The 11,939-nt window shown below is 37.4% G+C and overlaps 1 protein-coding gene across 1 annotated transcript; it reads left to right on the top strand.

The window, feature by feature from the left end:
- The first annotated feature begins 264 nt into the window (after positions 1-264).
- LOC109111554 (calpain-2 catalytic subunit-like) lies at positions 265-10,144 on the top strand. Its single transcript, XM_042750004.1, has 21 exons — positions 265-566; positions 1,627-1,696; positions 2,835-2,953; positions 3,209-3,342; positions 3,547-3,715; positions 4,490-4,573; positions 4,651-4,736; positions 4,816-4,890; positions 4,972-5,132; positions 5,224-5,393; positions 5,880-5,891; positions 6,351-6,562; positions 6,815-6,851; positions 7,052-7,117; positions 7,202-7,259; positions 7,400-7,464; positions 7,669-7,737; positions 7,925-8,003; positions 9,515-9,631; positions 9,758-9,816; positions 9,911-10,144. Exons 1-21 carry the CDS (start codon positions 330-332, stop codon positions 9,932-9,934), a joined length of 2,103 nt encoding a protein of 700 aa, XP_042605938.1. The 5' UTR covers positions 265-329; the 3' UTR covers positions 9,935-10,144.
- Positions 10,145-11,939: the final 1,795 nt, after the last annotated feature.

Here is an 11,939-nt window from a genome sequence, read left to right on the forward strand (position 1 = left end):
AATGAACACAATTAAAATACTTAACATTTTAAGAAAACGTCTTTCCTTCCTTCTTGGTATTTGCTTATAAATGTTGTTTCTTAAAGTAAAGTAACTGAACTACATTTTATTCAAGATGTATCCACTGCAATGTGCTTTAGAGAATTGTATATTCATTATACATCACAGTGTAAAACCAGTTTGAAAGCAACACCTGCCCCCGTGTGCTGACAGGTGGGTCTGACTCCACCCCTCTCCGCTTTACCATACAGCAGCTCTTACTTTAAAACCAGCATCATTCTCACACAAACACAAGCCTGAGAGAAACTTGAGTACGACTACAGGGCACCATGTCTAATATTGCTAAGGTTCTTTCTAAGAGGCAGGATAGAGGAGAAGGATTGGGAACAAATGAGAAGGCGATTCCCTTCAACAAGCAAGACTACCAGACCCTGAAGCAGGAGTGTCTGGCGAAAAAAACCCTGTTCTGTGACCCGACCTTCCCTGCCGAATCCGACTCTCTGGGATACAATGAACTCGGACGGTACTCCTCCAAGACCAGAGGAGTGCAGTGGAAGAGACCTAAGGTACTGCAGTGTGTGTTTGCTTTCTTCCACACAGGTGGAGTTTAGGTAAATATCAAGGTGTGCTTTTGTGATCCTGGTATGTTTTATAGAATTTATTTCTACCTGAGACTAACCTTAACAGTACTTTTATTCAATCACTTAAATGCAAAAACGTAAATATTTTTTTTAAATAGTGATGTTATATAAAGAGCATAGTGAGGTTAACTGAATATAATATAATAATGTCATTATTAAATATTAATATAATATAAATATTAGAAACAGTATTTTTCATGTTGTTTTTGTATTGCTTTTCATTACATGAAATTATCAAAAATAATGTTTTACGGTTAATTAAAAAATTAATAAGAACGATATGAAAAAAATGTCACAAATAAAAACAGATTTTACCGCATGAAATGTATGTTTAATGATCTGTTTTTGGAGTGTATTTTTTCTTTAAGGTGATATTTGATATTTGCATTCACAAGTTACAACTGAAGAAGTTTTAGTGAATAATACAAGTATTAAATTCATTTTAGAAATGGTAAAATTGAAAATGTATGTTTAATTGCTGCCTTAAAATCTCAATAAACTCAAAGTGGTGCAAAGAGTCAAATAAATGAAAGTAAAAAGTTTAAAGAAAAAGCAATAAACGTGTTTGAAGAAATGACAAATAGCGGAAATTTTATAATGGAAGAAAAGAAAAATAAACAGCACTTTATCTGAGATATGTGCATGCATGTGAATGTGTTTTCATGCGTGTGCGCTGATATGCTCACTATGGTAACCGACGGCAGCTCAGGTTTCTCTTTAAGTGTGAGGATGATATTATGTCTGTTGATACTTATAGCATGCAGACTCTCTGCTCGTCAGTTTGCATTGTTATATAAATACAATGCTTTTTATCTGTATTTTTTTTCCTTTTTTATGAATACACAAGCCACAGCACACTAGTTTAACTGAACCTTTTATATGTGTTGTTTGCTAAGAGCAAATACAGGCTATTGTTATTTAAGTGTACTTTAACATAAGGTAACATTATCACCTCTAATTGTCCTTACATTGTCCCTTTTTAAAGGAGCTCTGCTCAAACCCTGAGTTCATTGTGGACGGCGCCAAACGGACAGACATCTGCCAAGGAGCTTTAGGTGAGGAACAAGCCTTTTGATCAGAATGGTGTTCGGGTATGGCCTGTAGCATAATTCATAAATTATTTATGATTTCCACTTACAAACACAGGTGAAGTCAGTATCGCTGAAGTGCAGCATTAAAAAAATACAAAATTGTAAAATATTAAATGAGGTGTTTAGTTACCTCTATCTGCTGGTGTGTCTGCTTTATGTTGACATGAGTAAACTGTCCTCCACCCCAAACCCACACAGACTCATATTGTGCAGTGCTAAAGACCATGACACAACAAATATAATCACTATATAAGGAATTGTGTCACATATGTGGCTTATGTGATACTCAGTTTCTCAAAAACACATTAAATTACAATTACTTTTAACATTTAAATATCAACATTTTATTAAAAATAAAACACTGCCCGGTTAAAATGATACATGAAAGTTCCAAAAGAAATGGATTGAACTTAACGGAAACCGAAGTTATATGACTCCTTCGTTTTTTTCTTCGGTATCATTTATTCTTAAAAATAGAGGCTCTTTATTCCCATTTACTGTGCCATGCGAAATTTCTAACATCAGTGAAATCTTGTCAGTCCACAAAAGGTTCTTTATATTTGAACAAAGCTCCTCAGAATATTGAAATGTTCTTTTTCACAATAAGAAGAAATGGTTCTTTTAGAACTGTTCACTGGAAGGTGGTTCTTCTATGGCGTCACTGTGAAAACACCCTTTTGGAAGTTTTACTTAAGAATGTTAATGACCATATCGCAAATGGTGTGGGGCGAAATACATACTTAAGTTTTAGTGGTAAGTGGATAAGAATGAACAAAAATGAACAACAATAATAGTGATGCTAGCTTTAGCAACCACTAATTAGAGTTACCTCACAATGCAAGTGCATTTCTTGTGTTGTGGAAAAACATATTGTGAGATATGGGAGTGGTTAAAAACCTAAGCTTGAAGGTTGTAGGTTCAAATCCCACAGTGGTCCAACCACCATCACCACTGAGTAAGATGTATACGCACAGGATGAGCAAAACATGGAAGTCCAGGTTGATCCTTTAGGACTATACCTGTAACAAGTGAACAGGAAGTCAGTTTGCATTAACAATGAGCTCAATGCAGAAGTATCTAATGACATTTGAATCATTGGCAGGTGACTGTTGGTTGCTGGCGGCTATTGCATCTTTGACTCTTGATAATGCAATTCTGGAACGTGTAGTTCCACCAGGACAGAGTTTTATAGAGGACTATGCCGGCATCTTTCACTTTCAGGTCAGAACATACAGTGCATGGGATCGAAATGTCTGAGACCCCACTAAAGGTCTGGAATTGAAAACCTGGATGAAAAGTTCAGAAAAAAAAAAAAAATCACATAACATTAGAAAAAAATCCAACATTATTTTCACTAGTGGTCTCAGACTTTTGGATCTCATGTGAGTATTAATTACAACACATAACCCTATTAGAATTCCAATGATGAATTAAGGGGACACTGTCAGAGTGATCGTTGCTGTTCGCATCTCTCAGTTCTGGCAGTATGGTGAATGGGTGGATGTTGTCATTGACGACCGGCTGCCCACCAGAGACGGGAAGCTGCTGTTTGTTCATTCAGCCGAGGGCTCCGAGTTCTGGAGCGCCCTGTTGGAAAAGGCCTATGCAAAGTAAGTGTATGTGTTTATTCATCATAAATTACCTGCTACTACTAACCTGAACTGTAATCCTGAACATCAAGACACTGAGTCATCTGAAACCGTTGGTAAACACTGGGCCAAACCACTGCCTACAAAACACACAATGATCAAACAACATGTCACATATCCATGACATGACCAACCGGTGGCGCTGATTATTCCCATATTTTGCAGGCTTAACGGCTCATATGAAGCTCTGTCGGGAGGTTCAACCACTGAGGGTTTTGAGGATTTCACAGGAGGCATCGCGGAGAACCACGACTTGAGCAAAGCACCTCCATACCTGTTTAAGCTCATGCAGAAAGCACTGACGCTGGGATCATTACTGGGCTGCTCCATTGATGTGAGTCACATTCCATTTCTGTTATTTCACATCATTTAAACTTCTAACTGTGGTCTGTGGTCTAATTAAAAAACACGGTTTAAACACCTAAGCTTTTACATTATTTACGAAAATTCTGGATATCAATTTCCTTGTGAAACGGAACAATTTGCTTGTGCTTTGTGGGTATTTTGCAGGCGACTTGCAAAGAACACTTGCCACATATGCAAATGGGTTGGACTCACCCATATGTAAAGAAGGATTTTGTGTCTGGAAATATCAAATGTTAGCTCACTTGTGGCTCACACTAAATACCAGGAGTTTCAACTGTGACAATTACTATCATTGCTGTAATACATAATAAGATGCACTGATATAAACATGTTGGCTAATACTATTATTTTTATTTTGAAGCTGATAACCAATATATTGTTCAATATACAGTATACACACTCACACACACACACGCATGCACGCACTACTACTTCTAGAGGTGGGCTATATGACCAAAATCTTATTTCACGGTATGAGAAATTTTATTTCACTATAACAATATATCTTGATATAGCTATTTTTACTTTTTTAATTAACAAAGAAACAAATAACAAACACAACAGAACAAAAATACAAGTTAAATAAACTTGTTTTTCAGCTACAGTAGGTTTACTTAACAACTAGTAAGTAATACGTCTATGAGCGCACAAATGGGCACAAATGCATTTGCTATTTGAATGTTTTAAAATGTAATTTTTTTCTGTGATGCAAAGCTGATTCTTTTGCATAATCATTGAGCAGATTACCAGTTCGTATGAGACAGAAGCGGTCACAAGTCTGAAGCTGGTGAAGGGTCATGCCTACTCCGTCACGGGCGCAGAGGAGGTCAGAAACTGGCACTGAAATATGGATTTGATAGGAAAAACTCAAACGAGCTCTAATGGCTGTCATCTTACTTACAGGTTCATTCCTACGGCCGTCTGGTTCAGCTGGTGCGTATCAGGAACCCGTGGGGTCAGGTGGAGTGGACGGGCCCTTGGAGTGACAAGTGAGTTTCCCTAAACAGATCTTATTCCTTTAACATCAGTCTTGAGAGTCCTGCCAAATATCTCCAATGTCTTTTGCAGTTCCAAAGAGTGGAACAGTGTCCAACCAGAGGAGAAAGCTAAATTGGATTATTCAGGTGAAGATGGAGAGTTCTGGTAAGAGAACTTGAGCTTTTAACCCTGGACAACGTAACACATATGTTGTTGAATACTGACAAATCTTCCTCATCCTGTCAGGATGGCGTATTCGGACTTCATACAGCAGTTCTCAAAGTTGGAGATCTGTAATCTGACTCCAGACACTCTTTCCAGCGAAGATGCGAGCCGCTGGAACTACAACCAGTTTGAAGGCAACTGGAGGGTGGGATCCACTGCAGGGGGTTGCAGGAACAACCCAGGTAAATTAAATCAACCACAATGTGTTTGAAACTATGTTTGTTTAAGCTGTTTTTTGATCCACGGTTTGATCGTTTGGTTCCTCCTCTCCAGCTACATTCTGCTCAAACCCTCAGTATGTGATCAAGTTGGAGGAAGAAGATGATGATCCTCATGATGGAGAGGACGGCTGCACAATCCTAGTGGGTCTGATGCAGAAAGATGGTCGTAAAGACAAACGGTTTGGACGAGACCTGAACACCATTGGCTTCGCGATCTATAAGGTAACTATTAATATCACAGACAACATTACTATAAACACCACAACCAGCAGAACCACCAACTTTACAATCACAATCACATCATCTTAGTTTCTAGAGGTGTTTTTTTCCCATTCATTTTCTCCAATTTCTTAAAAAAAAAAAAATTAAAGACAATAAAGAGTCCTGAACTAAACTAACCTGCTCCAATCTTCAAACTTTAATCTGAAGCAATTCATGGATAGTGTAGTTCTTCACCTGGAAATTGGATTTTTTTTTTCTTTAAATAAAGTTAAAATATTGATTAATTGCCTCTCAGCTCATGGTAGGTTTATCTTCAAATGTTAAAATAATGTGATTTTAGTTCCAGAACACAACTGTTGCCCTTTATTTAACACAGTTTTCCAGTGACATAACCATAAACATTACCACTAAATAACAGGATATTTTTTGTGGTGAACTGTATGAATTTGAACACTGAATTATACAATATTCTTTGGTGTTTTTCAGGTTCCAGATGAGGTGTGTATGAGCTCAACATGTTTTGTACATAAGAGTAACCGAAGACGACAAACGTAACCAGTTGTGCTTCAATTTTTATGATACTATGGAGACTCTAAAGAGACATGATGATGGTTAAAAAAGGAAGAAAATTTATATTCCAATGCCTTTTGCGTTCCCCTGAGAAACTTTGCATTCATTGGCAAAACTTTTGTGATGGAAATAATATGAGGTGGGAGTTAAAATGAAACGTTTTTTTTTTTAAAGGAACGCAATCCTTTTGTTAGAGAACTTACAAAGTTTTTTGCGTGAACACAATTGTTTTGCGAGAGAATGCAAAAATTTGGTGCGTGAACACTAACGCATTAAAATGTCATTGTTCCTCCCATTTTTTTCTATCATGTCGCTATGGGGCATCACATAACACATTTAAATTTAACAACCTTTACCAGTTTTCATCCATCTGTGTTTGTGTTGCAGTACATGGGTCGCGATAACATTATTCTCGGTCCTGATGTACTGCTGCGTCAGCGCTCCATTGCAGGGAGCAACACCTTCATCAACTTACGAGAGGTGAGCGAGCGCTTCAAACTGCCTCCGGGTGAATACGTCATCATCCCCTCCACCTTCGAGCCGCATCGCAAGGGAGGCTTCGTACTGCGTGTGTTCACAGAGAAAGAGGCCGCTGCCAGGTTTGTCCAAAGTGTTTTTTTTTTTTTTTTTTTTGCATATTTCAATATTTGCATTTTTTTTTTTTTAAAAAAAGCATGGGTTTAAATCATATAGTTCTAATTTTAGACCACATGGTGGTGATGTTGCATAGGTTCTGTTCTGCCTTGAGTGGAGATTTGGTTGCCATCTGATTGTTGGACCAATAAATCATTGATCATTCTTGTATTTTCACCCAAATGCATGATGTATGTTTCTGACTCTCGTCCCTGCAGCCCGATGGATACGGAGATCAGTGCAGACGTGAAAAAGGTGAATTTATTATTTACAAACATAGTGTGTATTATTTTGATTCATAAGAAAAACATTTCTATAAATTCAGATATACCCCATATAAAATCAATTAAATAATACATATATATATATATATATATATATATATATATATATATATATATATATATATATTTATATATATAATTTATTTATGTATTATTATCTTTTTTTACCAGCAACACATATCTGAGAGTGATGTGGACCCACATTTCAAACACCTTTTCAATCAGATGGCTGGAAATGTAAGTCGCGTGGCTGGTCATTTTCAATTTTGGGGTTGATATCATTTTTTTCCTAGTATACATGATTGTGTCTTCACTCTGCAGGACTCAGAGGTGTCTGTGTTTGAACTACAGCAGATCCTGGACAGTGTTACCTCGAAACGTAGGAAAACTAACTTTCCCAGTTTTATTTACATTTATTTAAATCTAGGCTATATAATAGAATTTGGTTTGAAAGCACCTTGAAATTGTTTAGCATTCTGTACTGGTCATTTTCAAAATGTTCTGTGGTGTTTCACACAGGAACTGATGTGAAGACAGATGGATTTAGTATGGAAACCTGTCGCCACATCATCAGTCTGCTAGATGTATCCTTACCCCACTGGATCATATGAATAAATACTACATGGATTAATACAGAGATTTTTTTGTCTAACAAACCCCTTTGACCTTAAATATTTACTTGAAGCCCCCCTGAGAGTTTAAGTTAATATTTTTAATAATTTCACTGTACAAAAACAGCAACCAAATTAATCACGATAACCCTCCTATAACCCTTGACCTTGGTCCAGAAAGATGGCAGCAGCAAACTCGGCCTTGTGGAGTTTCATATACTCTGGATAAAGATCCAGAAATATTTGGTATAATATATATTTTGGTGTAAATCAATAAAAATCTGTAATATCAGCTGATAATCAATATGGTTCAGATCTATTGTGCATCCCTACCATAGAGCAACAACTTTGTGGGCACTAAAGTTCTTCAAATTCTTCATTATATTTAGTGATGTTAAATAGTTAATGTGGATTTTCTGTCATACCTCTCCAGGAGGTTTTTAAGAAGCATGATACCGACAACTCGGGCACTATGAGTTCCCATGAGATGAGAGATGCTGTGAAAGAAGCAGGTAATGAGGACAATATTCATTTCTTCTAAAAGTGATCATAATAAGAAGTGCATTAGATTAGATTCAACTTTATTGTCATTATGCAAAGTACAAGTACAGAGCTAATGAAATGCAGTTAGCATCTAACCAGAAGTGCAAGAATATAGTGTTTTATATACATATAAGTGCAGAGTAAATGAAGCTATGATTTACAGAATGTACAATGGGGTTGCTATATACAGTATTAGCAGAGTATGTACAGAATATAAATAGGAGTGCAATGTAGGGATTATATGTACATAATGAACAGCAGCAACGTAAGAACAGTGGTAATAAATACAGTTGGTTGAGTGTACAATAGTACTGTTAAACAATGTATTCTATGCAAGTAATAATCAGTAGTGCAATGATATTTTTACAAAAATAGTTTACAGTGCTATGTACAGTAACAACGTTAGATATCTTACAGTGTGATAGCTAGAACAATGTGTAGTCTGTGCAAAATATGAGTAGTGCAAATACATGTATGTAAAGTACTTCGGCCAGTGCAGTAAGAGAGCAGGTGCAGGTTAGATTGCTGGTGTGGAGTTCAGAAGGCTCAGAGCCTCGAGGAAGAAGCTCTTCCTGAGCCTACTAGTGCGAGAGCGTAGGCTCCTGTAACATCTGCTGGATGGAAGGAGGATGAAAAGTCCAAGGTTAGGGTGAGAGGCATCCTTGATGATGTTTCTTGCCCTGCCCAGACAGCACTTGTGATAGATGTTCTCAATGGAAGTTAACTGGGTTGAGCAGTTTTCACCACCCGCTGGAGTGCTTTGCGGTCAGATGCGGAGCAATTGCTGTACCATACTGAGATGCAGTTTGTGAGTATACTCTCAATGGTACAGCGGTAGAATTCCACAAGGATCCTGGGACTCAGGTGAACTTTCTTAAGGCTCCGTAAGAAGTAAAGGCGTTGCTGTGTCTTTTTGACCAGGGTGGAAGTGTTTAGGGACCAGATGAGGTCATCATAGATGTGAATGCCAACTTGAAACTGGACACATGCTCCACTACAGCTCCGTTGATGTAGATGGGGGTGTGTGCATTACTCCTAGTCCGCCTGAAGTCCACAATGATCTCCTTAGTCTTCTGGTTGTTTAGTTCTAGATTGTTGGTGGCACACCACACAGCCAGGTGCTGCACCTCATCCCTGTAGGCTGACTCATCATCATCTTTTGATCAGACCTACCACCGTGGTGTCATCTGCAAATTTGATTATGGTGTTGGAGCCATAAACAGGAACACAGTCATGGGTGAATAGGGAGTACAGGAGAGGGCTCAGTACGCAGCCCTGTGGCACGCCGGTGTTCAGGGTGAAGATGGAGGAGGAGAGGTTATGTAACTTAACAGACTGAGGTCTGTTTGTCAGAAAATCTAGAATACAGTTGCAGATGGACGTGCTGATTCCAAGCTGGCTGAGCTTGGAGATCAGCTTGGAGGGGATTACCGTATTAAATGCAGAACTGAAATTAATGGTTGTATTTGCTTTTCCACAGGGTTCCAGCTGAACAATGAGGTACTTGAGGTGATAATCTCACGTTATGCCAATCAGCAGTACGCCATTGACTTTGATTGCTTTGTTGGCTGCCTGATTCGCCTGGAAATGCTCTTCAGTAAGTTTTCCTGAAGATTATTCAGTTTAATGTTTTAAATTACTGGAAATAAATAGCTACGAATAGGAATTACAAAAATGTGTTAATGTTGGTTTACTGTAACATGTTGATCTGTGCTCTACGCAGAAATATTTAAAACGTTCGATAAGAAGGACACTGGGAAAATCGAGCTGGATATCCTGCAGGTGACACACAAGTGTGAACATGGATTAAGATTTTTGTATCTTCTCAATTTAGTGTTTTCATTTACAAATGTGTTTTTTTTTTTGTGTTTTACAGTGGCTGTGCTTGGCCCTTAGTTGAAAATCCACGTAGCCTACCTTGCACCAGAATTCCACTCGAAGTCCATTCATTTCCTGCTATTAAAATGAAGAGGATGCATTAGACCTGGAATACCAATAAGTAAAATCAGAGTAAAATCAGCCAAAGACGGGGCATCTAAATTTGGTATTGCTTACAGAATGCAATTTGTTTATGGTGCTCATCGGCTGAAAATAAAACCATTCACAGATACCTCATGACTTTTTATTTATTTAATTTTTTTATGTGAGAGTCTTCTGATTCATTGATTCTGATTCATAACAGAAACGGCTACTGGGAGCCTTGGCTTGCACATTTAAATTCAAAATGGCCACGAACGCTCTTATGTTAAAAACTGAGGTGGATATGATATATGAGCTGTATTTTACTGGGCTGAATATAGGGAATACTGGCCGAATTTACACTGTCTTCCAGCAAGTATGGAGATTAGTAGACTACAAAAGGAAGGACAGTGTTTGACACAACCTGTTTTTAACGTTTGCATCATTTTAAGTCTCGAGTCCCAGTAAATACTGGGGCAAGTTCAAGCTCAAACCGGTGTGCACCTGGGAAGTTCGTACTTACGAGTTTACAAGTCAATAAAACTTATTGTTATATTGCAATCCTGTCTATCAATTTCAACTAAAAAATTACCGTCAACAACAGATAGGGTTGCCAACTTCAGAGAGGCAAAATAAGGGACACCCATTCACAACCCCCCCTAAAAAAAAAATCATGCTCAAGTATTCTTATTCTTCAAACTTCCAACAGAACATATTAATATTGCTATTTTAAATTTGATTATTTATAATTATTAATTATTATTAGTATTTTTTTTGACAGTTCTGCAGCTGCTACCTGGATGGGATAATTTTTTTATTATTATTATTCATTTGCTCAAATTACGGCTACATTTAATACTAAATAGTAATTTGTAAAAAATGTATATGACATTTTGTATATATTTATGATTAATATAAATGATAAATTAATAAATAGGGTCTAACATTAATTAGAATCTATTAATTTATCTGTCTAATAATGTCTAAAAATATAATAATTATGTCTACCATGCTATGATAATGTATGGAATATTATATTAACAGACTATCCCAATTTTAATAAAACAATAGGCCTATACCTTGAAGCACAGATGTGTCTGTCACTTTAAATGTATGGTTCACCCAAAAATAAAAATTATATAAATCATAATTTACCCAGACTGTTCTAAACCTGCTTAAAGTTCTTTCTTCTGTTGAACACAAAAGAAGATACTTTGAAGAATGTGGGTAACCAAACAGCTTCTTTTTTTCATTTTTGTGTGAACTATCCCTTTAAGTCAGACAGTCCAACGTGAGCAACTGAAATGCTTCTCCGCAAACTGCACGTTCATCATTAGTTACAGGATAGACACACTGATAACTTTCCTATTCATCCCTACGTCTGGAGAGTCTTGTGTTCAAAGGGCGGATGTGAGTGAGCTCTAGATGTTTTAAACCGCGCTGGTTTAGCGCATGAAAGGGCTTTAACGGCGCGCGTTGTGGAGACTCCGTCTCTATGAAAACAAAGATGCCAAAATGGGACCACGCGCAAATACTTCGTATGAAATTGATGTCATTATAATTGCTATTAGTATTATAAACAGTGCAATATACTTTTATTCACTATATGTTGGCATTTGTAAAATACGGGACAAATCGCGTCCCGTATTGATTTGATACGGGACGCATCATTAAATACGGGACGGTTCCGTATTTTAAGGGACGGGTGGCAACCCTAGACGTTGCATCCATCCATTGATTCTGTCATGTTTCTCATTTACACGCCCTAAACTCGGAAAATCTGAGCTTAAAGAAAATCCACTCATAATTACGACTTTGTGGTGGAGTTCATGTGCGTTTAACTCGTAAATACGGTGTATCCGACATGACTTGAACGCACCATGAGATGCGTTTTCTCTTGTTTGGAGGGTGTGTCATACATGTCTATAAACCACGCGGTATTAAAG

Source organism: Cyprinus carpio, chromosome B22 (assembly GCF_018340385.1).
Source record: "Cyprinus carpio isolate SPL01 chromosome B22, ASM1834038v1, whole genome shotgun sequence".
NCBI classification, from domain to species: Eukaryota; Metazoa; Chordata; class Actinopteri; order Cypriniformes; family Cyprinidae; genus Cyprinus; species Cyprinus carpio.